This window comes from Trichosurus vulpecula, chromosome 3 (assembly GCF_011100635.1).
Source record: "Trichosurus vulpecula isolate mTriVul1 chromosome 3, mTriVul1.pri, whole genome shotgun sequence".
In the NCBI taxonomy this organism is placed as follows: Eukaryota; Metazoa; Chordata; class Mammalia; order Diprotodontia; family Phalangeridae; genus Trichosurus; species Trichosurus vulpecula.
In genome coordinates this window covers 324,838,602-324,864,569 of record NC_050575.1, presented here as the reverse complement: position 1 = coordinate 324,864,569, position 25,968 = coordinate 324,838,602, and the positions used below count along the sequence as shown (strand labels likewise).

Genomic DNA, 25,968 nt, shown 5'->3' with positions numbered 1-25,968 from the left:
TGAACTGACAGAAATATGGCATCAGTTCAGCAAAAGGGCTCTATAAGCTAAGTAATACATTTCATTGTTTTGGGCAGAACAAATGGGATGTTTCTTGATTGATTGCTGTATTGAAATTCCAAATTAAATACAAATCTATCTTTCATAAATACTTATTTTCCTCAGATTGTCACAAAGATTCATGAAAATGACATCTATCGTATGCATAGCCTAGATGGGGGAAATATTACTGCTAAATGCTTGGTTTGATCTTACTTTGTTAATATGAACTTGCCGAGTGAAGAGAAACATCTTTTTGTCCCTTGTCTTAAAAGCATTTGCATGATTTTGTGTATTACCCTTTGCCAATCAAGGAATGATATACTAATTGTTAATATTTAATAAAGTGTTTCACATAATAGGAGTGATAATATTGTCAGAAAACCTCTCAATTGTGAATAAATGACTGATGAAAATATAGAGGCATATTCTTTTATATCAATGAGATCTTTTAAAGAAAATACTTTAAATATATCATTCTGTGAAAATAATTCACTGGCAAACATAAAATTACATTGTTAGAATATTGTGATTTAGTTTTCAATACAAATTCTTTACCTGCAAGATAAAAATTACATACATACACATATGTATATACATATTTTGAGTCTGTGTACTCTAATAATAGTGGGAGAATAAGAAAATAAATGTTTTCTTTTCTTTGAATAATTCAGGACAGAAGTACAGTATTGAATGAAGCAGATTACCACCATTGCTGTTCATTTTACATTAGCAGTTAGAAGTGCAAGATTAAATCTGGATTTCCAATGGAATGATGTTAAAGAGGCTCCACGTCTTTTTAAAAAAGGGGAAAATAGTGGTTATTCAACTGAGATTATATTTCTAGATTACAAAAATGGAGAGCATTCTTGGAGAAATACTCCTGCTTTTGAAAGTCAGCTTTTTCATGAAGGTATTTGAAGTCCAGATCTATTCCATTGAAATTGCAATAGAACGATTTTTAGACTCTTAAAGGAGCAAGTAATATCTGCATCCAAATGAAGAGTTTCTAAAAATGAACACACGAAGAACAGCATATATAGAATTTCTTTAGTGAAATGTGTTTGGAGTAAAACATTATGCAGAAAAATATTGTGATACTGTGTAGTTTCTTTTCTTTAAATGTTGAGACTTAAAGCAAAAATAGAGGAGGATGCATAAAAACACATTTCTGGAAGTGACTGAAGAGAAATGTATTATCTGGCACTTTACCAAGAAGAAAACTTTAGATCTAGTATTGCAGATATGCTCTCAATATTTCATTCTAGTAACTGGCATTCCAGTTAGAGCTAACTAGAATCAACATGAAAGCTATTCAGGACCCGAGTATTTCTAAGAGGATTGGAGAAGAGCCAAGAGGAGGTTAACCCTAGTAAGGCATTTGGAGAGGGGGTTGATTGTACCATTGCTGGAGGAGAAGCCACAGGCATATTTATACCAAGGGCAGATAGATGCCATTTAGTCTGCAGGACTCTGCTTGTATGACTCCTCTCACCTTAGTGATACAGTGGCCCCTTGGGCATCAATCTGGGCCGAGGCTGAACAAGAACATCAATCAGGAGTTAGCTTTTAGTCAATCAGGTTTGACTAATTGATGTCCTCATTCTTCCAACATGTTGTAAAACAAGGCATTCACCATACAATCAAAATCTCAAAGCAAATAATTTATATCCTCACCACTGCCAATACTTGGTTCTATGAAAATTTGGATCAATTTAGTCACCCAAGAAAAGAATTTGTCACCTGTCAAATTTTATGTAGATAATGCAACGTGAAACTTAACCTACATTCAATGAAGCATAATGTTTCGTTTGTCCACAGTTAAAATAAATTTATTTGCTGTTTTACATTTCATTTTTTACATTAATACACATGAAGTGATATATGGCCATTTGCTTTCCCCCATATGAGATTTGAATGGATTCTTTGGGTGACTAGGTCAACATTTAGTGTGGACAACTTAAAACTCAATAATGGCCTTAGTGATGTCTTTAAGTATGTACTCTCTCTGGCCTTCCCATCTGTGAGGTGCTTTTCACACACATCATAGGTACAGTATCCACGGGATTTAGAAGTAGCAGTTAACCTGGAAGTGAATAGCCATTTGATGAGGATACTGTGAGGAGTGTGTAGGAGTGATGGCTGGGGATTGTCACATGAGGGAAATCTACTGAAAAATGGGACTGTGTGTACATGCCAGATATGTTCTTATTTGGGTACATTAAGGAATATAGTCATCAAGTGAAAGGTTGTTTTTTCTTTGTTATACCAAACCAAAGTGAACCATTCTCAGAGAACCACCATCTCCAATTTCCTGAAACAAAAAGAGAAAAAAAATTACACTCTGGAAGATGGAATAAGCTGATTAGTGATTTTATAGTAGCTAGATAGCTAATAATTTAAAATATGATGGAGAAAAGCATTTTTAATTATTTGTAATATAAAGACCAATCTTACTGGTCTTACTTAATTCACTGTCCCCTCCCTACTGTGAACTACCAAAGTACTTTGTATTATTCATCCCTTTTCATATTCTACATGACATTAAATTTATTTACATATCTATCTACATACACACACACACACACACACACACACACACATATATCCCTGATTTTCCCTTTCCCCACCGTATGGTTAGCTCTGTAAGAAATAGACCTAGTTTACTTTGTATATCCCATAGGGTATAGCATAGTGACTTACAAACAACAGGTGTTTTAGCAATATCTAATTGAATTTAATTTGAATTATTAAAATCAGAGAAAGAAGGTAGAACACACCATATGAAATACAAGAAAGTCAAAGTTAGAAAAGACCAATTTTAAGTTGAAATTTTAAAATCTATGATATAGAGAAATTTGCCACAAAGGTGAAAAACACCTACTAAAATGAAACACTTGTTACAATGAAAGTGTTTTATGCTTAATTTTAGTGAATTATTTCACAGATTTTAGCAAATTAAAATTAATTTTTAATTGAGAATGTCCCATGTCCCTTGAAGTATTATGATCTACAATATCACAAAAGTAGGCTTGAAAGTACTGATGCAAAAATGTTTTACAGGGAATATTTTGGGCATAAATCCTATATGGAGCTGCAAAGATAGACCCCTCCTGATTTCCTGCCCCCGCTGGTTTATGACAAACTTCTTTCTTCACTCACCTTTTTTTTTTTTCATTTCCCTATCCTGTGAAGGACAGTCAGGTTCATTGACTGGATAGAAATGTAAGATGCTATTGAAAGAGACATTGAAAGAGCCAGGAAACCAGCTAAATTGAGAGTGAAGGTGGTAGTGTTATTTGAGAAAGGAAACTACCTTGCTACACGTGTTGGAGTTTGGAGATAGCCAACAAAGAGTTAAAATGGTAAAGGTGAAAGGCAAGGATGATTGCAACACAAGCTGGGCTACACAGTGGCATGTATGGCACAGGAATTAAGAACATTGATATTTCTCTTAAATTATAGGTTAATCTGAATTTAATTGAACTTTGTAAACTAGTCACCTCTAATTTGAGATATTTCCTGTTATCTCTCGACTTCTTCTAAGTGATTTCCAGAAAGTCATTGCCTTTGAACTACATGCAAACAGCCACACCCCAAAGAAAATGTAGGCATGACATAAAGTAAGGGAAATGAATGTAGGTGCGTGTATATACCGCTTAGACACAGAATAAAAAAAAAAACCCTGGAAAAACAAGTAACAAGAAGAATGAGTAATTTAATACTGCCTGGGGCTTGTGTGTGTGCTGGCAAGTTCAGTGGGGTTTGGGTAGCTTTCAGTTTAATAAAAAAAAAAAAGGAAAAAAACCCAAAAAACCCCAACAACCCACAAAAACCATTGTAAGTACTAACATTTTTCCAAAGCACCAACTCCATCTCTTGGCCTGTGAACTATGTTAAAGTATACTTTGCATGATCTTACAGTAGTCATGAGAAGCTGTAGATTCTGTTAAGTTTTAACTCTATTATCACTGCTTTGTTGAATTGTATTAATGACAATCACTTAATTTGCCCAAGGTTGTTGAGAATAATTGCTTTTGGGGGCCCAGACTTTCCATACTTTGATTCCATGATTTAACCATTCTCTTGAATTCCTATAGTCTTTGCTACCAGTCACACAAATCCTTCTCTGGACCCTATTTTTAAATAAAGAGGAATCATAGAAATATACAGTCAGATGAAAAGTCATCAACCCATTCCCCTTTTAGGATTTCTCTAAACCATTTGAGTGAGATGAGCATTAATCCTATTTTTAAAGACTCCAGGAGAAGGAGATTCTACAACTTTTCACAATATCCTGTTCCAGTGTGTAAGCACCTGGCTGTACTTTACTTCTCTCATGAGGATGTACTAAAGATTAGTGAGGTAATAGCAGTAGGAGTTTGGAGACTGCCAGTTAGGTGGGACTTTAGAGATCACCTGGCCTAATCTCTTAATTTAAGAAGCTGAGGCCTAGTGAGGCTAGTTGAGTTGCAGAGCCAGGATTTGAAGGCACATTTCGATCCACTCCAACCTGAATATTTTCACCTAGACACTATCGGGCACGTAAGTATGCTTTTCCAAATGTTGGGCATACTGGTGCTAGTACCGAGTAGTGATCTCAGAGAGTATCCTCAAGATAAAAAACTTGCCTTTTAAAGATCCTAAGAAAAACAAAACATCTTTGAATACATAGGTATATGTGAGCCAGGATTAAAGAATATGTGTATGCATGTATTTGTTTTGGCCTTCACTCATTTTATCTTTCTTGCCTACTTTGGTAGGCGATTTTATTTAGAAAGTAGGAAGTTGTGGCTGTGAGGGAGAGTGATTTTCATTTCATTAAGTGCTAAAAAGTGTGCTCACCTTTGATTGAAAGAGTCTGCATGTTAATTCCTGTAGTAATTTACAGAAGCAACAAAAGGGTTTTCCCCAATCCCTCATCTGGTTTCTACATTCATCTTAGTGCATTTTCTGAACCACACCCTTATTGTGTTACGTAATGTTGGGTGATACCAGGTCACCTTTCCTTGTGATTTTTTTTAAAAAGTGTATCCTAACTGTCGTAAGCAAATTCTACAGACAAGTCAAGGTCTGCTTTTAATTTGATTCTTAGAATTACTATTTAGTTAATGTTTAATAGCTAACATTTGTCTACACTTTACAATTAAAAAGCACTTTTTACGCATTATCCAATTTGATTTTCACAATGGCTCTGGGAAATATGTAGAAGTAGTACGACTGGCATTTTATAGCTAGTCTTTCTAAGCCTTAGTTTTTAAAAATAATTTGTCTAAAGTGGAACAACTAATAATTGGCCTAATTCAGGCCTTTTGACTTTTAGCCTGATACTCTTTCTGCTATTAACAATTTTAGATGATAATTTCCTTTGTTATTTCAAATGATTATCTCAATTGACCAGTATTTACTAAGTGCTTACTATATGCCAGTCCCTCTGCTATGTGCTGAGAATGAAAGAATTCCTTTTTTTAAGAAGTTTACATTCTAATGGGCAGTATCAGAAATTAGATTTCCTCCTTTTTTTGTAGCTATATGGATATTTTTCTATTGAAGTATAAATATGGTTAATAGAAGTGAATAGAGCATTGGCCCTGGAGTCAGGAGAGCCTGAGTTCAAATTTGGCCTCAGACACTTGACACTTATGAGCTGTGTGACCTTGGGCAAGTCACTTAATCCCGATTGCTTTGCTTTCTCTCCTCCAAAAAATTTTTTTTAAATATGGTTAATAGAGAATTTTAGTTATTGCTTGTGTTTACAAGTTGTTTTATAGTTTACATGGTTTTCCTCACAACTGTGAAGTAAAACAGGCATTCATAGAATTTCTGTGTTGGAATGGTCAAGGTACACTTGAAAAAATCTTACTTCTAAGTGGACATCCAGGCTTTCCTTGCAGACCTCTGATGAGGGGGAACTCACTGCCACCCGAGATGGCCCATGCCACTTTTGGTCAGCTCTGGTCGTTAGGAAGTTTTTTCCTGCCTTCAAATCTAAATTGGTTGTTTCTACCTACTGCTTGAATCAAGCAGATCTAATCTCTCTTCCACACAGCTACACCCCCTATTCCCACCCCCTTTTCCAGGCTAAATCTCCCCAATTCCTTCAGACAATCCTCATTTGATGTGAAACAGAGGCCTTTCACCGATGAGGAGTTGTGGTGCAAAGGGCACTGAGTCAAGAGTTGGAGGAGGTTGGTCTAAATCTTACCTTTGACCAGACCATTGCACAAATCCTCTTTTATAAAACCATGAGGTTAGAATAAATTACCTGAGGCTCCAGCTCTAGATCTCAGATCTCTGGCTATCCTGGCTTTCTCAATTACCTTCCTCTAGATATCCTCTAGCCAAGGTGCCAAACTCAAGGCCCCAGATACAAAACACCCATAAAGAAGACCAAACTAGGTTAAGATGAAATTGGGAAATGTTTAACAAAATAAATACAAATGCCTGAGATAACGTTAATTTGTGGTTTTCTAAGTCAACCCATAAAACCCTAGATCTTTCCCCCCAAATTTCCATTTAGTTATCTTCTCCCTCCTTGGACTTATGGATTTTTATGAGCCCAAGTACAAGATTTAAATTTTTATCCCTGTCATATTTCACCTTATTAGGTTGGGCCTGGCAAGATCTTTTTGGATCCTGACTCTAATCCTATCCCTCCCAGCTTCATGTCATCTGCAAATGTGATGAGTATACCATGATGAATGAGCCGTGCCTTATTCAAGTCATTAACACCAACGTCGAGCAGCACAGCTCTCTGGGCATCCACCAGACGCCTCTTTCTATATTTAGACTAATTGTTAATGACTTCTTTTGGGGGCCAATTATTCAACCAGTTCCAAATCCACTTAACTGTACTATTGTACTATTGTTTCTCTTATGCACAGAGAGACATAGTGGGCAAAGGTAGGCTTGGGTGAAGAAAGTGAAAAATATGTTGGAAAACAGGGCTCAGTAGTCAGAGATGGGAAGCCAGAGGCTTTTGGACTGGACAGGAAGACTCATGTCTATACATGATGAATATTTTCTTCAAGGAAGTCAGGAAGACCTGAACACTGCGAGCATCAAATAGGAATACAAAAGTGAAAGTGGTTATTCTAGACATTGATATGAATGTTAAATGGCACCAGGCTCAGCCCTTGTTGCCGGGTGTGACGCAGAAGGCCCTCTTGTTCAAGTCTGGCTTGGATCAGGCGGCTTCTGAGATTCTGTGAGCTTGTGCCATGAGGAAGGTGGTGTAGACTGGGGGACTGAGGAAAAGCTCCATGTAGAAGGGAGCATTTTACAGGATCTCAGAGGGAGATGGCGGCTCAGAGATCCTCTAATTCTACACATAGATGAAAGGAAATCTCCTCTCCAATATCTTCAACAACTGGTCATCCAACTGCGGCTTGAGTGATGGGGAGCCCGCTACCTTGTGAAGTGCTGCATTCCACTTTTTTGGCCAGCTCTAATTGTCAGGAAATTGCTTCTGTAGCACCTCTGTCCACTGCTCCTAGTTCTACTCTCTGGGGCCATGTAGGATAAGTCTCATCTACATGACAAACTGTTATTTGAAGACTGCTATCATGTAGGAGTGAAATCTTCTCTCACAGAGGCTAAGATTTGTCCGTTCCTTCAATCTGTCTTTGTTGGGCCTTGTCAAATCCTTTGCCATACCGGCTGTCCTCCTTTGGATACCTTCCAGCTTATTATTTCTTAATTTATTATTATTATCCTGTCTTTTCTAAAACATGCTTTCTGGGACCAAAAACCATATTTCAGGTGTGGTCTGGCCAGGATAGAGTAAAAGAGGACTGTTCTCCTCTCATATTCTGCATAGGATCCCTTATTTGTATTGAGTTGGTGAACACCTGGTTGTTGGTTTTTCTTCCTGAGGAACAGCTATTTATTTAGTCACCTCAACCCTATCTTGTGCTTCTGAAGTTGATTTTTTGAATCCAAGTGTAAGATTTTAACTTTATCCCTGGGAAATGATTTCCTATAAGATTTGATCTATACTCTGATCTAGCTCTAGACTGCTAAGATCTTTTTTGGATCCTGAATCTTATCTGCTGGGTTAGCTATCCTTGCCTGTTTTAATGGAAGCTTTAATGAACGTGTTGGAATTTAACAGATATGAGGGAGAATAAGGAGATTGAAGGCTTAGGGATTAGCATGAAAAAGGTAATGAACAAAGCTGGAATTCTCAGAGCATATATATATATATATATATATATGCATACATATGTACATATATACACATATATATATTTATGGCTGGGTCAGGGGTAGGTTGGTTGAGGGGGCAAGAGCTGTTAAGTTTGACTGGAGCACAAGGAATGGAATGATGCCATGGATAATGTCCATCCATTGGATAATATCTTTACCCACTATTTATGTTGGTGGTAGTTAGATTTGTTACTTATATCTTTGCTGAAACTGTAGTTTAGCTGTTCTTATTGGGAGCTTTTGACACATTAAAAAAGTATTAAAAGCCAACAGTCCCAGGGTAAAGAATAAATGTGACAACAATTTTCCAGTTTCGACAAACATCATTTTGACGTGCTAACAGTTGATGAAGAATCATACCACCAGGATTGGTAACATAATTGCTAACATAAACAGAATTTGCCATTCTTTGGAAATTAGCTAGTTATGAAAATTAGAGAACAAATAATGTAGAAATAATTCATATTATGTGATAGATAAATGCATTTGGTGCACCCAAAGTGCCTAGAGCCTGACCTTTGTATATGTCCCCAAAAGACTTTTAAATCATCTTGAACAATTTCTTGGAAGCCTAAGAGTGATGTTCTGTCCAGGCCTGAGGGGAAGAATAGGTTTAAATTAAGTGGTGATTGAAAACAGTTTAAGATCAAGGCAAAATAAATTATCTTTATATATTTGTTCTTCTCTAAGTCATTCTAAATCATCTTTACCCTTTTAATGGCACAGTGGACAGAGTGCTGAGCCTAGAGTTACGAAGACTTATCTTTCTGAGTTCAAATCTGGCCTCAGACACCTACTAGCTGTGTGACCCTGGGCAAGTCACTTAACCCTGCTTGCCTCGGTTTTCTCATCTGTCAAATAAGCTGGAGAAGGAAATGGCAAACCAATCCAGTATCTTTGCCAAGAAAACCCAAAATGGGGTCATGAGGAGTCAGACATGACTGAAATGGGTGAATAATACTCATTTGGCAGCTAGGTGGCATATCAAATAGAGTATCTGACAGAATCAAGAAGACCTGAATTCAATTATACCTCAGATACTACCAGCTGTGTGACCCTGGGCAAATCACTTAACTTTTCTCCCTCTGTTTCCTCATCTGTAAAATGGGGATAATAATAGCACCTATCTCACAGGGTTATTGCAAGGCTAAAATAAGTTATATATTTGTATATATACACATATATGCACACACACATATATACATTTATATATGTATATCATATACACATATATACATATACACACATTTATGTATGTATATATGTATGTATATTATATAGACAATATTATTTTATATATATCTTTGTAAACTTTAAAGCACTATATACATCATCATTATCCTTATTCTTATTGACAATTAGACATGGAAGGAATCTTAGAAATAATCTGTTCCAGCTTCCTTACTCTATAGACAAGGAAGCTGAGGCCTAGAACGGCAGGCTGATCCATCCACGATGATGCGGCCAGGTGACAGCAGAGGAGGACATGAGTCCAAGTCTTCTGAATCCTATCCCAGTGTTATTGCTCCTTGTTTCAACAGTTTTTAATTTTTTATTAGAGAAAATGATGCAGTTGAGCAAAAGACTGTGCTAATCTTTGCTTTCCAGTTAATCAATCTATAGTCAGAAGATCTAAGTTTGACTCCTGGTTCTATATTAGGGTTGGTGTTGCCTAATATGGATGTTTCCTTGGCATCTGTAATTTTTAATTTCCTGTGAAATGAGGTAGTTGGTCTAGATTGAGAGTTCTTAACTTGGGTTGGTGGACTGATTTCAACAACTTGGACAGGAAAAAATTACTCTTTAGTTTACTATAATTAGTTGTCTTAGTACTCCTATGTATTTTATTTTTTGCATTCAAAAACATTATTCTGGGAAGGGGCCCATGGACTTCATCCCCTTGTTGCTCTGTCACAGAAACAGGCTAAGGAGCCCTGGACTCACTGGTCTCTGAGGTTTCTTTTGGCTCTAGACCATTTTATGAAATTCATTAGGGATAAGTGAGGCATTTGGATTAAAAGGATCAACTTCACAAGTATAATGTAGGGAAGGCCTGGACAGACAGACAGCAGTTGCTTTGAAAAAGCTCTGAATGTTTTAGCAAAACTCAACTCAAGATAAGTCGACAATGTCATGTAGCAGCCAAAAGAGCTAATACAAACTTCAGCTGCATTAACAGGGGAGAAACAGTCCTACTGTGCTCTGCCCTTGTCAGACCTCGTCTGGAGTACTGTAATCAGTCCTGGGCACCAGGTACAAGAGAGACATTGATCAGTTGTCACGCATTAGTTTACAGCGTCCAGAGAAGGGCAATCAAGGCAGTGAAAGGCCTTGAGTTCATGTCATATTGGGATCAGCTGACCGGAGCTCTAGGCATGTTTAGCTTGGAGAAGAGAAAACTAGTGTCCTAGGATTTGGAGGTCTGTCATGTGGAGGAAGGGCTGGAATTGTTTGGTTTTTCCCCAAAGGGTTTAACCTGGAGAGCAACAACGGGTCATGTCAAGATGTATGTGTATCAGGGGAGAGAGAGACAGAAAAGAAGAAGGAAGAGGAGGAAGAGAAGAAGGAGGAGGAGGAGAAGGTGAAGGAGAAGAAGAAGAGGGTAAAGAAGAAGGTAAAGAAGAAGGTGAAGGACGAAAAGGTAAAGGAGGAGAAGAAGGTGGAGAAAAGAAGATGGTGAAGGAGAAGAAGAAGAAGAGGAAGAGGAGGAGAAGGTGAAGGAGAAGAAAAAGAAGAAGAAGGTGAAGGAAAAGAAGAAGGTAGAGAAAAAGAAGAAGGTGAAGGAGAAGAAGAGGAGGAGGAAGAGAAAAGAAGGAGAAGAAAGAAGAAGTTAAGTTTGAGAGGTTAAATTAAAAATAGCTTTTGGGATAAGATCCCTTAGTTCTGTTAAACACTGCAACATAATTTAGATGATCTCATAGATAAATCAGGGGCATCATTAGGAGAGCAGCTAAATAGCCATGTTTCACAGAATATTGCTAAACTTTTGAGGTTGATATCATGGAAAGAAATCATGTTTTCTCGCAAACAGACCTTTATACCACTGTCAGAGACAAAATAGAAGACAGAATGAGGGGTTGGTCTGATCCAGGATGCTGCTTTTTATATTCTTCTGTGCACAAGTTCACCTTTCTACAGCTTCATTGTAATAATCTTAAAACACAGTCACCTGGGCAGAATATGAAACATGCTCTTCGTTTTTACGCGATCCTTAAATATCTTATAAATATTACATGAAAAATGTGTTACCTGCTCTGTGTCATCTTCTCTTAGTTCTCCTTTAAAAAGAAGAGATTACAGGAATTTAATTCTGTAATATTGTACTGGAACCCAATGAAAAAAAACCTTATAGATTATTAGCATAAATTTCAATTCCTTTCTTGTAAAACACAGCAATTCTTAAAAATAATTGGATTCTGAATAAATTGAAATGCTGAACAGCCTTAGAGAAAGTTATGTCTAAGACACAATATAACAGATGAAACTTTATCAACAACACATGACAACATTTGATGAATATGTACCCTGCAGATTTTCATGTGTGCTGTCTGTCACTGATCAGAATATCTGCACGTTATGCTTCTCTTGATGTTTTTATTTCCAAGATAATGGTTTAGTGGAGAATATAAAAAAGTGTCTTTAATAATACCCTGTGGGGTAGGTGCTATTATAATATGAATTTTACAAATAAGGAAACTGAGGTTAATAGAGGTTAACCAACTTATCCAAGGACACACAGGTTGTGAGTGTCTGGGACAAGTCCAGAGCTCTACCCATTATACCACCCAGCTGCACCATAATTAGTAATTGGCAAATATGGAGGTTTTACCTGCTATTGACACATTTCTCAACCTAGTGGCTTTTTGCTCAATGTTAATTTAACTGAGTTGTAAAAGATCTTTATTAGGAATTATTGGGAAATCACATCTATGGAGCCTGTCAATTGGATCAACTTTTTGTATGTTCGCTAATTGTTGGAGTTTCTTAAAGATATATTTTTAATATGCTAAACTAGGGCTGTCCAAAAATGCATCCAGCAGTGCGATTTATGCCACTGGCCTACAAGCGTAGAAATTTACATAAATGCTTTAGTAAACGAAGCCCAACTACCACAGATCTCTCACTAAAATGGCAAATCAAAATATATTGTCTATTGTTTCAATAAAAACCTAAGGTTGGCCAGATCTGTTCTAAACCATTCTATGTCAAGACAAGGAATCTTGTATGACTCTGAAATCCGCATGGGATTTATGGCGGCATTTTGCTCTACTAAATGGAACGCTGTTTTATAGTCAACATAAACTAAGCACAACGAGATTTTATATTCTCTACTTATGTCACTAAGCTGTATGATGGTAAAGATGTGGTTTTCTGTGGAATATATCTCTTTGTAAAGCCTTGATTTTCCCCTTTTAATCCCTTCAGTGAGGATGTAGATTATTCCTATGAAATTTCCTATGGATGAGAAAGTAGATGTATGAGTCAATAGTTATTTGATCGTTTCTCTCAGTCACTTTTTTTGGGCCAATATGATGATCTGAGATTTTTCATGCCTTTAGTTTCAATCAGTCAATTGGCAACATGACCATGTCTTTCCTATCCTCAAAATAACACTCCCACTAGTGATTGCCCTGTATCTCCCCGCCACTCCCCCTGCCCCTGCTTTGGTGGCTAAACTCCTCGAGAATGCTGTCCACAATAGATGCTTCCACTTTCTTTTCGTGATCTTCTTAACTCTCTACAGACTGGCTTCTGACTTCATCATTCAACTGAAACTGCTTTCTCCAACATTACTAATGATTTCTTAATTGATCAATCTAGTGGCCTTGTCTCAATCTTCAGCCATCGTCGCCTTTCTGGAATATCCGCCACTGTCAATTGTCTTCTCCTCCTGGATACTCTTTTCACTATCAGTGACTCTGCCCTCCCACAATTCTTCTTCTACCTGTCTGACTGATTCTTCTTTGTCTCATTTGATAAATCTCCATCTATGTCATGCCTACCAACCGTGTCCCACATGGGTCTGCCCCGGTTCCTCTTCTCCCTCTAGGATTTCACGTGGCAATCTAATCAGCTTCCAGAATTCCAGTGATTATCTTAGGTCTGCTGGTCCAGCCTCAACATCTCTCCTCACCCCCAGTTTCATATCTCCAACTGTCCATTAAACAACTTGAACTGGATGGCCTTTATACATCTTAAGCTAAAAATATCCAAAACTGAACTCATTATCTTTCCTCTCAAATTCTCCCTTCTTCTTAACTTCCCTGTCACTGTTCCCAGGTACCTAGGCTTCCCATCTAGGTGCCTGGCATGCAGTAGATGCTTAATAAATGTTAGTTGATTGACTGAACCTGACCACAACTCTGCCTCTTGACTATCCAAGTTGAGTAAAGTCGAGTCTCCAAGTAGACTATCATCTACTTATGTTGCTGTGCGCCCTTGTGTATGTATCGCTCCAAAATGGCTGGTGCCCCATTTTTCTATTTATTCATTCAATAATTGTTCATTAAGTGTATATTCTGTGCAAATTACTGAACTTTGTGCTAGAAGAGATACAGTGATTAACATCACACTATCTCAGCCCTTAAGGAGAGAAGACCTAGGAGAGAAGACACAGACACATAGACAAATGACTATAATATAAAATATAATATAAGATAAAATGTTCATGGCATGGTAGCATGGTGGAAAGAGTGCTGGGCCTAGAGTCAGGAAGACCTGAGTCCAAATCTGGCCTCAGACACTTAACACCTGTGTAATCCTGGGGAAGTCACTTAACCACTGCTTACCTCAGTCTCACCATCTTTAAAATGGGGCTAACAATAGTACCTACCTCCAGGGTTGTTGTTGTATCAAATCAGATAATAACTGTAAAGTGCTTGGCACAGTGCCTGCCACATTGTAAGCGCTCTATAAATTTAACTGTTGTTGTCGTAGTCTGCACAGCACAAGGTCTGGAAGCTCCCACAAAGCCAGCCAAGTTTTTGAGTATGGGCCTGGCAAAGACCAACTCCGATAAGTTCAGAGAAGCTTATCACCACAATGTTGGTCACTAGTTGGTGAATTTATAAAAGTGTTTTGACCATAGCAAATCATAAACAATGGAATGATCGTGACCTGAATTAGGGACTTAGCACAGTGTTGAAATCAGGCCTCTTTTGAAATACCAGAGTATGATAAAGGTACCCGCTTTGAAGGCTGATGAGATGACACTCATTTTTGTCTTCAGTCCCAACTTTTCTTCTTAGCTCTAGACTCATGTTAATTCCTGCCCACTGGATATCTCTGCCTGAATGTCCTACTTATAGTGAAAGTTCGGTGTATCTAAAACTGAATTACGAGCTTTCACTCGAAGTCTGATCCTCTTTCCTACGTCCCTTTTTATGTCAGCAGCTTAACCATTTACCCAAACTTGAATTCTTTGATTTCACCTTCTCCTTCCTTCCACTCTTCTCTATCCATCATCTAATCAGTTGCCAAGTCCTATTGATGTCAGTGGAAACAATTCAGAGGTAGTTTAGTTTTACCTCTTTGAGCGGAAATCTCCTTCATGATATCTATTTTCCTTTAAGTTATATATTTTGGCTATGACAATGATTATCCTTACCTTCTGAATTCCAGGCTATGGTGTTTTCCATCAAGGGTGCAGCATAGCTGTCCTTCTCAAATTTGCTCTCTCTATCAAGTACTGGTCTGTTGTATTTGTGGCAGGAGAAAAACAGACATGGTGGTGAGAAAACATTTTTAACCTTTCTCAAGTATTGAACAAGACTATAATACTTTTCAAACCATGGTAGTACTTTTTATATAATGTCTTCTTTTTTCATGAAAGATCTTCTCATTGCAATTATTCATAATTGATATTTTTTTCAGACAAACATGGTATGAAATCCTTGTCCTTTGCCTCATTAAGACTTTTATTTAAATGAGCATTCTGAATACCAACTAAATTTAGTTTATACAAATGGAATATTTTATATGGAACTGGTTCTCAGGAGCAGTCCACAGTCAGATAGTGGGGGAGCAAGAAAACAATGTGGATACCAGCCTTTTGCACAGTTAAGATGGGCAATACAAGTAAGTATATATTTTTATCCTGAGTTTTTCACTAAAATACTCACAGTCCATAGTTTAGGAGGTTGCATTTTAAGCATTCTTTTTAATTTTGTTCATCTGAAATCCCTTCTCACCTTTTAATCAAGGGCTATGTATAATTATTTCAAAAGAACTATCATCAGGTACATGAAACAGTATACATAGAAATGTTTATATTTAATTTTTGTTAGTTTGCACAATACTCTTTTATTTCCCTATGACTTTCCTAATTTTTCTCTGCTACAGTAAGAGATTATATCATCCCTTCCTTTATTAAACATTTAGTTTATTTAATAAACTATTTTATAGATAATATAAATAATGAATGACTTAATAAACATTTAAGTATGGAAAAGACTGTGCTAGGAACTGATGGAAAACATAAAGATGAAAAAAATCCTATAGCCCTTGCCCTCATAGAGCATATAATCTAAATCTAATAAGGGAGATAAGTAACGGACACAAATAATTCTAATATAAGACAGAAAACTGTAAGTATGTAAGAAAGGTACAAAGAAATGGCCATGAGAGTCCTAAGGAGAAAGGTGTTCTGGCCAAGGGCAATCAGGGAAGGCTACATGGAAGGTGTGACATTTGGGCCATTTGGGTCTTGAGGGAGGGGTGGGGAATATTGAAGGAGGCTGAAATGAGGTGGGAGAGCTTCATAAGCAGAGAGAGTACACGTACAAGGGCACAGAGGCTTTCCTGCTTGTTGACTTACTGACATAGTTGGGAAATCATAGTCAGGTACAATACATGATGGCACACAGCACAACTAAGGCTTGAAAGGCAAGCTGGAGCCAGATTTTGCCTCAAAAAAAAAAAATTCCTTGAATGTGAAGCTAAGGTTTAATCTTGGGTCTGTGAACTTGATTTTTATATATTTTGGTAAATAAATATCACCATAATTGGTTTCCTTTATAATTATATTTATTTTATTTATTGCATTTGAAAACATCATTTTGAGAAGTGGTCCATAGGTTTCACCAGACAACCAAAGGGGTCCATGACAAAAGAAAGATAAGCATCTCTCAGTTAGGGGGTCTGAACTTGAAGGCCACTGGAGGTTTTTGATGATGAGATCTGGGCTTTGGAAAGACGAGTCTGGCAGAAAGATGAATTGCAGGGAACCATAAGGTCAGGAGGACGTTGCAAAAGTCTATCCAAGTGTTAATGTAGTAGAGACTGACTGGGGATAGTATTGGGAATGGGAAAGCCGGGATGTGTATAAGAAACAGTGCTGATTTAAACTGTTCTAACATAGAGCTTTTAGAGGCCCTTTGAATTTTGCATAATTCAATCAGACCAGTGATTTAAATATCATATCATCTAAATGGTTGAGCTTTCATGGTATCTTTGAATTTATTCTAAGCTACATTTATTGAATATTTAGGTTAACTTTTAATATGCTGAACTCTAGTGGAAAAAAGGTCTTTGCAAATAGGAAGAGGTACATTTATAGGTTGTGATATAGTGATTTGAAATCAATGGATAATGATTTTGGCTTATTTTTTTTTTGATTCTGGGATAAGTAAGCCTTGCAAATATGACATAAAATTACAAACAAAAACTCTATCTCTGAGAATGTAAAAAAGCTGGAGGGGGATCTGGATTTTCCTGGATACTTTTCTTTCTCATTCCCAGCACAGTGAAAGTTATTCAGGCAGCTGAGAATCCACAAAGCAACATCTTTCCTCATCCGCTTTTCTTGAGCCATATTAAAGCCACAATAAATGCAAGCACTCCTTTGCTTAAGCTTTATTGGCTCAGAAAAAGAAACCAAGAAACTTCATTGGAGACCAGATTAGGCTGAAGAGAGAGATTCTTTTTGCTCTTTAGCTCCATTATCAATCTAGTAGTATCTTGATCAGCTTTCTTACATGGGGCTATGGATTCAGTGGAGGATGGTAAACTGCTTTTTTGGCAGCCAAATTGCAGAAACCCTTCTTTTTTCATGTTCTAAAAGAGCTTACGTTGTCCATCCTTCTTTGAACGTGTCTTTAAAATCGGCCAATGCTGGGAGGATTTTAGACATATACCAAGGTTTATAAAAAGATGTTGCTGTTTAGCTTATAGTTTTATAGTCTTATAGTCAACAAACATAAAAAGCCCAGTGGGGATAAAAGGAACTTAACCAGTTCTCTCTAATACATATAAATCTACCTAAGAGCTCAGTAAACTGGAAGTACTCAGTGTACTACTGCGCTTATTTCAGTTTAAGATGCCGAAAAGGGCCTTCTGCACATAAGCCACATAGTCTCTTCGTATGCCAAGTTACTGCAAATTAAAAGACAGAGATGTGTAAACAAGGTCAGCCTGGGCTGGGCCAACTTGGAATGGGATAATTGTCAGCTTTTTCTGTCAGCCGTGACAGTTTGTTTTGAGTCAACATTAATGAACTATAGGTTATAAAATATTTTTAATAGATCAATTGCCAGGCGCTTCGTTGACAAATTTCCCTGTTTTGCAAGGGCCGAAAATTTCCATCTTTGAGGTTTGTGAGTACGTGGGAGTCTAATTAATGTCTCTTTTTTGCTACCGATGATGATGGAATGCAATTTGAGAAGCATCTTTTCCAGTTGGAAGGTAAATATTTAGATAGGAATCAAAATCATTTTAAACTAATGTAAACAAAGAGGATAATATGTCATTTGACTCTAGATTCAGATTTACTGAGCATTAAGATGCAAACCTATAGGACACTTATTTTAGGGAATACGGTTGCAAAGATGGTACTGTGATGGCCCGGAAAGATCAAAGGCCTGGGAGTTAGCAGATGTGGGCTCTGGTCTCAGCTCTTCCACACATCGGCTTGGGATTCTGGGCAAATCTCTGAGTCTTTTTCCTTGTCTACAGAAAGATTTGGATTCGATGTTTGCTAAGACCCTCTATTCTGAGATTTCACAGAATACTACACAGAATTACTTATAGAACCCTAATCTCAAGGATCATTTGGTCCAACTTCCTCATTCTAGAGGTGAAAGAATGTCTGTCAAGTTATTTTTGTATAGTAGTAGGAGAGCATTATGGTAGAAAAAAAAGATGAGCTTGTCCCATGTCAAGGACAGATGGACAGCCCTAGTGTTCTATTGCCATCCTCACAATGTCAGGTGGAAGCGATGGAGACTTCCAGCATGCCGGGTGGATTCCTTGTGGCTAACTTATGGAGAGATAGATATGAATCACATATGATAGATAGGAAGGTATGGATGGGTTGCAACCTGCATCTCTGAAGGGCACATGCAAATTGATGAGCGTGCTGAACCATTTGAGTATTTGAGTGAGAATATAGACCCATTTGAGCCTAGTATCATTCCTCACCTATTTCTATTCTCCCTTTCTTACCCCTTGATTTCCTCCCTTCTACTACTGCTTCTTTGTATAAGTTTTTCTCTGATCTGTTTGTTTTATTTATAAGAGAAAATGAAATCAGAAAAAGGTATTTTTTATTTATCTTTCCCTTTTAATCAACAGAGTAAGTTTAAATATGGTCATGAGTCAACATTTGCTTTGGGTCTAAATTTACCTAAAGGTTTTCTTTCTTAATCAGTTGCATAGTTAAAAATATAGCCTTTGCTTCAGCTTAGAATTTGCATATTTTTGTACCTATAGTATAATTTCAGTATCATTACAGACTTGTCCTACCTGATGCTGAGGTCATTATACAAAATCATTACTTCTTTAGTGAAACAACATTATGAATGAGAGATATATTCCTGGGCAGTCAAAATTTGGACTTCAGAAACTTAAAATTAGTCTTTGTAGAAAACTGAAAATACAGTGGGGAGTAGAAGGTGTCATGGTATACATGCTTAGGCTAGGTTGGGCTGACTGGTCAGACCTGAGGTGTGGAGACTTGACAAATTCCTGAGATTTGTGGGTGAAGAACCTGTAGCTTGGCTGGAATGCAAAGGCCAAAGTCCTGGGGAGCAAAGTGAAATTGACCAGCAGGGGGCACCTGGCTTTTGGAGGAGAAACGTGAATTGACCCTTCCTGAGGCACTGGAAAGATATCTGCAAAGACTGAATAGGGGAAGAAAAGTATCCAGTGACATCCTGAAGGCAAAATGAGAAGAGGGGGCAATTCTTTCCTATTTAGGAATCCCATAGCCTCTTGTTTAAGGTCTAGCTAGAAATGACACCTCTCCAATGAATTCAGACATTGTCTGTCTCCCTAGCTATAATACTGCCCACCCTGAGATGGAGGTGAGGGTGGGGGTGGGGAGGGGTGGTAGTTACAATCCTCTGACAGAACATGGGAAAAGTGTTAATTAAGTTCAAGTACAAATCACTGATTAAAACTGGAGCCTTGGGGTATGGGACCCAAACCTTCTCTCCTTCCAAAGCATTTAATTGGATATTGGGGGGTTACTTTGAACTCAAAAGAGTTCACCTGGGAATGGGGGAAAAAAGAAGCAAGGAATGACATTTAGAACAGAACTGTAAGATGAGAGATTCTTAGCATTTCTTGTGTTGTAGACCCCTTTTGTGCCAGTCTGATGATGCCTATGGACCGCTTCTGAGGATGTCTTTAAATACATGAAATAAAATATATTGGATGCCAAAGAAACTAATTACATTTAAATAGTTAACCAAATATTTTTTTAAAAAAGAACAAGTTTGTGGACCCCAGGTTCAGAATCCCCTGACATAAAGGAACTTGGTATTGGGGCTGAACTGGATCCAGGGTCTTGACCAATTGGCTGCACTGACTTACAAAAGGATTTATTGGACTTCCTCCTGTAAATGAGGGCATTAGACACGATGCTCTCCAAGTCCGCTGGTTTTGTCCACTGGTTTTGGAGTCAGAGGACTTCCTTCAGGTCCTGCTTCTGTGACCTCGGGCCACTCCCTTCATTGTCCTTACTTTCCTTAGCAGTAAAGTGAAAAGGCTGTTCTAGATGTAAGTAAGGTCCTTTCCATCTCTAAAGCTATGATAATGCATATATTCACTAATTCATATTGGTATCTGCTTCTATTAAGTTTTACTGTATGACTGCCCAGAGATATAGATAGGTCAAGTCAACGAGCACTTATTCTTGTTTAGTCATTTTGATTGTGTCTGACTCTTCTTCACCCCATGTGGGGTTTTCTTGGCAAAGCTACTGGGGTGGTTTGTCATTTCCCTCTCTAGCTCATTTTACAGATGAGGAAACTGGGGAAAGCAGGGTTAAGTGACTTGCCCAGGGTCACACAGCTAGTAAGTGTCTGAGGTCAGATTTGAACTGAGAGAGGAGTCTTCCTGACTCCAGGCCCAGCACTCTACCCACAGCACCACCTAGCTACCAGTTGAAGTATTTACTATATATGTCTATTACATGCCAGGCAAGGTGCTAAGTGCTGGGGGATACAAAGAAAGGTCAAAACAAACAAACAAACAAAAAAACAAAACAACTCCTTCCCCTCCCCAGCCCAACCTTGACTAGAAGTACCACAATAAAAACCAGTCCCTGCTCTCAAGGAACTCTCAGTCTGCTGGAGGAGATAAAGAACAACAAGATACATACAAGATAATCATTCCACTCTGTTTTATTCCTAAGATTAGTAGATTGTCCAGATTTAAATCCTCTTAACCTTTAGGGTATCAAGTTTGTGAGATTCTCCTTAAGGCACTATACAAAAGTATTCCTTGTTCAGTCTCTTGGGTCCTGTCTGACTCTTTGTAACCCCATTTAGGCTTTCTTGGCAGAGATACTGGAGTCATTTGCCATTTCCTGCTCCATCTGATTTTGCAGATGGGGAGACTGAGGCAAACAGTTTATAAAAAAAAGTATAATATGTAATTATATTAAATGGTTAGCCTCATCACAGTGACCTATGGGCAGCTATGTGGCAAAGTAGATAGAGCCCTGGGTGACCTGGAGACAGGAAGACCTGAGCTCAAATCCAGCCTCAGACACTTCCTAGCTGTGTGGCCCTCAGCAAATCACTTAACTGCTACCTGCCTCAGTTTCCTTAATTGCAAAGTGGGGGTCTTAATAGCACCTACCTTGAAGGTTGTTGTGAGGATCAAATGAGATAATATTTGTAAAGGTCTTAGCATAGTGTATGGCACATAGTAGGTGTGATATAAATTATTTTATTATAATGATGATGATGATGATGAAGATGATGTACCTTGGGATCTTACAAGCCATTAAATTGCCTTAATTAGTACTATATTATACCATAATAGCATCAAATATGTATAGTACTTTCACTTTCAAAAGTCCTTTACATTTGTCATTTCATTTCAACGTCCTTTTTCTCTATGAGGCAAACAAAGCATGTGTTTTGCAATAGTAACCTTAAGGCCTAGGGGAAAAGTCATTTGGTTCAGTTCATTCAGCTAGTTATCGGAGAGAATTGGGATGAGAAATCAGTTTTACCAATGCCTTGCTCAGGCCTATGGAAAGAGCACAGGACTTGGGAGACAGACTACTCCCACAGTCCTGGCACTGATGTGGATTTGCTGGGTGACTGGACAAGTCAGTTTACCTCCTGAGCCTTCATTTCTTCATCTGTAAAAGAGAGACAGTGCCGGCATTGCCAGCTTCACCGGGTCTTATGAGACAAACAGTTCATGCCTTACCCTTCCCTATCAGATTCTAAGCTCCTCTGGGGTAGGGAATACCTCCTTATTTCATCTTTGTATCCCAATTACCAAAAAGAATACATTGCCCATAAATAATCACTTAATAAGGGCCAGCTAGTGGTGAAGTGGATAGAGCCTGCAGGCCTGCAGTCAGGAAGACTCACCTTCTTGAGTTCAGAACTGAGCTTAGATACTTACTAGTTGTGTGACCCTGGGCAAGTCACTTAACTCTGTTTGCCTGTTTCCTCATCTGTAAAATGAGCTAGAGGAGGAAATGGCAAACCCCCAAAATAGGATAACAAAGAGTTGGACACAACTAAAATGACTTGAATAACAACAACAAAGCACTTGATAAATAGAAAGTGGGAAGAGCCTAGACTTGGGGAATCCGGAAGACCTGGTTTGAGTCCTTTCCTATCACTGTCTAGATTTGTGACTTCAGTCAGCTGACCTAATAATGCCAGCCCAAGATTACACAGCACTCGCTAGTTTACAAAACACTTCATGTATTTTATCTTATCTTTATCCTTATGACAATTCTGAGAAATAAGTCGTGAGAATACTGTTTTGCTGATGAGCAGAGTGAGATAAGATAAGGGTCACACAGTCACATAGATAGTGAGCAGCAGAATTTGGACTTGGACTCATCTTCAGTACTTGGCTCATAGTAGGTGCTTAATAAATTCTTATGGCTTGATTGAGCTTCTGATTCCAAATCCAGCGTTCTTTTTCACTATCCCATCATAACTATCCCACCTAAAACTCTGAGAGATTCTGCTTCCTCATTTGTAAATATAGCTTTTCAGAGTTACATTTAATAAGAGCTGCCATTTATACAGCCCTTTAAGGTGCTTCACCTACATAATTTCACATAAAAGGCAGGCACTACAGATCCCATTACCTCCATTTTTGGATAAGAAAATTGAGTCTCAGAGAGGTTAAGTGATTTGTCCATGGTCATAAGGTATCAGAGAAAGAAGCAGAACCTCAGTCTTTTGTGACTCCAGGTCCAATGCAGGTAGTCTATGCCATGTGCTTACTAAAAGTTTACCTTTTAATTGCCAGGCATTGATAGAGAGATGAGAATGATAGTACTTATATCAGGATAGCTGTGATTATTAAATGAGATAATGTTGTTAGCCAGGATCTTAGGACAAGAGGCCCAGGGATGAATGTCAGGGGCTCTACCCAGCCTGAGTAGAGGGAAGTAGCAACTATTTAAGCCAGCTTTGCACTGCCTTCAGGGTTGGCATACATCAGTCTTTAAGAGAATTAAAGCTGAGGGAAGTGGAAGCATCATCAGATAAGGGCTCCAGAGACCTTGTATCACCTTGGCAATATTCCATATGCCATGTTGGCATACAACTCTGGTAGTTGTACCTACAGGCATGGTAGTCAGGAGCTAGTGTGCTTTGTCTGTGTTTTCCTATGGGGCTGGCATGGTCCACTGTCATGCACTGGGTCTCCTAGGTACTGCTTAGAAGCCGGTTAGTCAGTCAACTCAAATTCATTAAGTACTTACTATGTTAAGTGGTGATGATAGAAAGGTAAGAGACAATTCCTGCCCTCAAGGAGCTTACTATCTAATGGGAGGACATAAAAAGGGAAAATCTATGTATGAATCATATATTTATATATGTATGTGTGTGCATGTGTGTACATGTATACATGTATATATGCGTGTATACGTATATATGTAATTATATATACACATATAGACAGAATAAACTGGGGTTATCAACAAAGGAAAGAACTTAGCATTAAGGGGGATTGGAGAGGGCTTTTTGCAGAAAACAACTTTGGTTGGGACTTGATGGAAGCCAGGACACCAAGTACATCTATGATGGAATCTGAAAGGTGACAACATTTTACAGATTTGACGTCAGAGCCGTGTCTCAGATTGTTCCCCATGGAGTTCAGTCCCCTGTCATCAGGTAAGAATGACCAACAACGGGCATCTTTCTGACTGCAAGTGACAAATGTAGGTCAAAGTATTTTGAAATCACAATATAATCTGCAAATCTTAACTAGGACTCTGCATTTTAGGCTGTAAGTTCATAAGAGACTTCCAGGGGTTATCCAGTGAAGCCATGTAACTTAATACATCTCATAGGCCCAGGCCTAAAAGAAATTTAGCAACATATATTTTAAATAATTTTAATGACAGTGAATGAGGCCTTTAGCTTTGTTAGCGACTTTTGGAAATTATAACAATTTTCTAAATGTTTCATCTTTTCTCCAATAGATACATTATCCCCAATTTTGTGTTTGTCTTTTGCTTGGACAAGCATTTGGCTCTTCCAGGAATCCCTTTAAAATTATGGTATGTAAATTCTGCCAACTAATAAACTACTCAGATCAGTTTGTATAATAGCTTAAAATATTATATTGCTACTAGGACCACACTAGTAAGACATTATTTATTTCATATTATTAGCTACTGAAAACCAAAGTGACACTTAAAGGATTTGTGATTTTTGTCTCTAGTGATTTAGATGGCCAGTCATCCAGTGATATATAGTCTACATGACTTGCTATTGGCTGAACAAAAAACTCCAGCACCCAGCAGCCAAGCTTCCGGTGATGAACGTATTAAATAAGTTTGGAGAGACATTAAACAAGAAGACTGAGGGAAGACATGAACGATATTTTCAAATATTTGAAAGGCTGTCATATGCAAGAGGGATTAGACTTGTTCTGTTTGGCCCCAGAGGGCAGAACCTGGCCCAATGGGTGGAATATGCAGAGGCCCATTTAGACCTGATGTCAGGGAAAACTCTGACAATCAGAGCTATCCTCAAGTGGAATGTGTTGCCTGAGGAGGGAGGGAGTTCCTCTTCTGCAGAGGTCTTCAAGCAAAGGCTTGAGAAACAACCGGTCTGGCATGTTGTAGGGGAGGGTGGGGGCTGTGGGAGTCCCTTTCCAGCTCTGTCCTCCTTGGCACTGCTCTCTCTCTCTCAGGGGGGCTGTGAGGCCAAGCAAGATTTCATGAGGAAAGAGCCCCGGGATATTACACTGCTCCATAAATGGAAGCAATTCCTATTTAATATTAATATTAATAGTAAATAGGAGCAGAGAGCCATGCTGGTCCTCTGATCACAATCTGTCTGTGGTTGTGTCTGAGTTTGGTCTTTTTAAGTTTGGGGGCTGCTTGACGTCTGCTAGGTGGACCCTGCACGGCCCAGAGGCATCTGGGAAGGCGCTGAGCCCAGAGCTCACTTAGGGAAATGCGGCTAAAAATGACTCATGTTAAAATCCTCTCCCATGGCTGTTGTCTGTATCTCAATGGTCTCTGGGTATAGTTTTATTTTGTGGGGAGGTCCTGTGGATCAGTGGGAAGGGGTTTGAGGCAAATCACTTCTCCTTGTGAGGCAGAGGGGTGCCTCAGCTGCCACATCTGGAAACGGATGTGGATGATACCCTTGCCACATGTAACCTACTATAGAAATGTGAAAAGTACTGATACTGTCAAAGAAATAGGTGACAGCTAGGGGGCGCTGTGGATTAGGGGCAAATCCTGTTTCTGACACTTTACCAACTGTGTGACCCTGGGCAAGTGACATGACCCCTCAGACTCAGTTTCCTCATTTGTCAAATGGGGGTAATAATTGCATGTACCTCCTAGGGCTGTTGTGAGGATGAAATGAGACAACATAAAGTGCTTTGCAAACCTTATGGTGCTATGTCAATGTGAGTTATTATTATTAAAATGTCATACCATTACTATGTTGGTTACCAACATGCCACGTTTTCTTTTTCCTTTCTTCCTTTTTTGTCTTTCTTTTTTCTCTTCCTTCCCTTTTCTTCTTTCTCTCCCTTCTTCCCCTCCCTTTCCCCTTGCTTTCCTCCCTTCCCTTCCCCTCCCTCCCACCCGTCCTTCCTTCCTTCCTTCCTTCCCTCCCTCCCTTTTGCCTTCTTTCCTTCCTTCTTTCCTTCCTCTCTATCTCTCCCTCTCTTTACTCTTTCTTTCATCTTAGTCTTTGGATTTTGTTTTTGGTGTTTGTGGCCAGTCAGTCCTCAAGATGGAAAAAAGTATTATATAAGCATTTATCT

The 25,968-nt window shown here is 38.4% G+C and overlaps 1 protein-coding gene across 1 annotated transcript in view; it reads right to left on the bottom strand.

Annotated features, from left to right (window-relative positions):
- Positions 1-1,886: 1,886 nt before the first annotated feature.
- The window catches only part of LOC118843765 (WD repeat containing planar cell polarity effector), a 397,160-nt gene continuing 373,078 nt past the window's right edge, over positions 1,887-25,968 (bottom strand). The window contains exons 17-19 of the mRNA XM_036751528.1: positions 14,855-14,940; positions 11,497-11,525; positions 1,887-2,353 (exon numbers count right to left, since the gene is read on the bottom strand). Of these exons, the coding sequence (XP_036607423.1) occupies positions 2,303-2,353; positions 11,497-11,525; positions 14,855-14,940 (166 nt within the window). The 3' untranslated portion in view covers positions 1,887-2,302. The remainder of the gene's footprint in view (positions 2,354-11,496; positions 11,526-14,854; positions 14,941-25,968) is intronic.